Source organism: Symsagittifera roscoffensis, chromosome 2, assembly GCF_963678635.1.
Source record: "Symsagittifera roscoffensis chromosome 2, txSymRosc1.1, whole genome shotgun sequence".
Lineage (NCBI taxonomy): Eukaryota > Metazoa > Xenacoelomorpha > Acoela > Convolutidae > Symsagittifera > Symsagittifera roscoffensis.
The window spans coordinates 53733852-53736759 of NC_087063.1; the positions used below are offsets into that span (position 1 = coordinate 53733852).

General features: G+C 36.1%; 1 protein-coding gene across 1 annotated transcript; it reads right to left on the reverse strand.

Moving 5' to 3' along the window:
• Positions 1–826: 826 nt before the first annotated feature.
• LOC134840047 (transmembrane emp24 domain-containing protein 5-like) lies at positions 827–2643 on the reverse strand. Its single transcript, XM_063855686.1, has 3 exons — positions 2410–2643; positions 1753–1999; positions 827–1619 (listed from the first exon to the last, which is right to left on the reverse strand). The coding sequence occupies exons 1-3, from the start codon at positions 2594–2596 to the stop codon at positions 1289–1291; spliced, it is 765 nt and encodes a 254-aa protein (XP_063711756.1). The 5' UTR covers positions 2597–2643; the 3' UTR covers positions 827–1288.
• Positions 2644–2908: the final 265 nt, after the last annotated feature.

Genomic DNA, 2908 nt, shown 5'->3' on the forward strand with positions numbered 1-2908 from the left:
TAAATTAACCTGAAAAAAGGTTTGCGATTTGATAAAACTTGCTAATCGCAAGCGTAAAAAAAATCAAAGTCAAACTGTGAAAACAGAGGTAAGCTCGAACCAATTTTGTACTCTTTATACAATTGGTCAATCAATTAAAAGTTGTTCAAGCCATTGAAATCATTATTTTCAATAAGGCGGGCAAAGATCAATGTATGTTTTCAAATTTTAGTTATAAATGACAGTAGCTCTGCTAGTTTTCGCGCTATATTTAGCTCCTTGAAGGCATTTTTTATAGCTTAAATAACAAAGGCAGTGAAAATCAGAATTAAGTTTTCAAATGTTTTTGATGCAACTCGAACCACGCTTGAAAGGACTTAAATGACATATCACTCAATTTGTTTCAAGTTTTCTCGTGTATCTGATTTCTGAAAAAAATCCTCTATTCCCCACCCCATTAACCTTCAACTTCTCAAATCATCTGATGATAACCTTTGCGATAAGCAAAGGGTGTTGCAAATAGGTACTAGACTTTCTCCCGTGAATAATTTGGTCAACTTAGAGACAAAGTTTGAGCATATCTACAATTTAAATGCCTTTTCTATCTGAAATTTATATATAGTGGTTGTAAATTTACAGACTCCGATTTCAGTTTTTTTTTCTTTTTTTCATCTCTTTTTTCCTTTATTGCCTTAAAATGTTTCGGCTTTTACTATATCGGCTTAGCAACCACGTTTCGAGTCGTTTGATTGGCCGATTTTTGGTCGATCATGCTCATTGCTTTCAAAATGCCAAACTTTCCATTGCCTGAGAACATACGCAATTCATCCTTTCAAGTAAAAAAGTATTTGGTTGAAATTAAATTAAATTTGAATGATTATGACCGGCTCTAAGAACCAGTTAAGAACCAACTTGTCCTTGTGAAGGCACTGACGGATGCAATGAATCACAACAGGCGACAGGTAAGCTGTTAGGACTAAAGATACCAAAGCCATGAATGAATTTATCGACATACTTGAAAGTTATATCATAATTGATGTTTAACACAAAGATGACCTATCGCCTGACAAGGATTTATAAATACTTAAATAAACACCATCTGGGCAAAAATGATCAAATTTTTGACAATTATGCGAAAAATATATACATAAAAAGCATATTTCCAAACCCAAGTGCATATTGAGTTCTAACGCAATCGGTAGCTTGAAAAAGTATATTAAAGTTAGCAGACTTAAGGCCTAGTTTTTTAAAAGTCCAGTTCAGTTTTCAGATAACACCAGTGTGTCTAATTAGTATGGTGTTCTAACATTCAGCGACCCAGGCCATTCGAGAACATGTTAGGAAATCCTCCATTGCCACTGTTCTCTGTAGCACCTCCGTAGTTATACGAAGATTTCGAGGAGCTTCTGTGAGGCGAGTTGAACATAGCTCTAATGAGAGCTATCTGAGCTGCTGTAGACATGAACATGAGTACTAAAGAGAGCAGAGATGTTCTGTCGACAAGTACTAGTGTGGAGTCCATCTGGTTTCGGTCTCTGGCTTCTGTACTGCGTCTACCTGTCTGGTGCTGCATTATACGCATTATCCGCAGTCGGATGTTGTCTATTGCCTCAAAGATGTCTACGACTTTCATCTCTAATCTAACAACAACCAACAATCTGTTTATTACAAGTCAATAAGATATTTCGCCCTATTTCGTTCAATAAATTTTATTTCATAATTTAATGAGTAGAGAAAATATGGCCGGTTAAAACATAGAAGAAAGTCACTAACGATTCCGTATCCGACCCACTATCTAGGTCTTCATAGGCTGTGTCGTAATCAGCCATGGGTCGATTGTCGAAGTACTCAAACGAGACCACTTTCTCTGCGAAGCGGCTGAAGACATTGTCCAGACAGAACTCATGCACACCATCGAGTTTCACTTCAATATCGAAGAACTCAGACCTCTTCATGGGCAAATACTTCAGAATTTCGCCTTTCGGGTTCTTCATGATGAAGGTTATGTCCATGTTTCCACCTTTAAATCGAAGAAGTTGGGGTTAAAAATTATGCCTTATCAGGCTGAGCAGTCATCAAGTAATGAATTTATTTCAGATACTTTGAATAATTCCAGCTACTCGATTATTTATGTATGCATTTATATTGTATTAACGGAGTGCATTTTAATGGCTACTAGTAGAACATATTCGATATTACGAAAGATGAAAAAATTACAGCCTATTTTTTTCCGGCAGATGCGTGTGTACTTCTTTCAGTCCTCTATAGTTCTAAAATATCGCAACGAGAAGTATTGGACCGACCGTTCACTTAATCTAACCGGTAATCGGTAAAAAAAACTATTTGTGCAGATAGCATGCCGTGTGAAAAACCTGGTGCATTACATGTTATTACTAAATTGAAACTGGCGTGATTGATTCAAATATTGACCTTTGAATACGTCAAACTCGACCTCCAGAGTGCGTCCTGCAATGAGATCCTCATAGTAACAACTTCTGGTGCCTGCTGGTATAATACTGACTATTGCATTGTCTACTGCTGTGGTGAGGCGAATAAAACACACTGCCATTGTGATAAACAAGTACAAAACATCACTAGTAAAAAAATTCACCAGCATATCCCAAAACTGAAAATCATAATAATTACCAGAAACTGTTTAAAAACAAACTACACAAATTTATCATGAAGTAGCACAGAATTTCCAACCACAGCTAAATAACAAAAAAAATAAGCGTTGTGAAAAAAAACACGCTCCCAATATTTATTTATGAGCCATCCATATATTGTAAACAAGGATAGCCGGTTGCTGTGCAAGTAGTACAGAATGTTCCGACCACATTCTCAGAAAAAAAAACACTTTCTTTTTTGTTCAAGTTAATGTTTTATTTCTAATTCTTGTGATGATGCCACTATACGAACGCGTGAATAT

What these genes read in the sequence shown, in the direction of transcription:
- LOC134840047 (XM_063855686.1), bottom strand. Translation starts at nt 2,596, where the DNA reads ATGCTGGTGAATTTTTTTACTAGTGATGTTTTGTACTTGTTTATCACA. An exon ending in CGAGTTTGACGTATTCAAAG is followed by an intron (nt 2,000 to 2,409) that starts GTCAATATTTGA and finishes TTCGATTTAAAG; the next exon opens with GTGGAAACATGGACATAACC. An exon ending in AGTGGGTCGGATACGGAATC is followed by an intron (nt 1,620 to 1,752) that starts GTTAGTGACTTT and finishes GGTTGTTGTTAG; the next exon opens with ATTAGAGATGAAAGTCGTAG.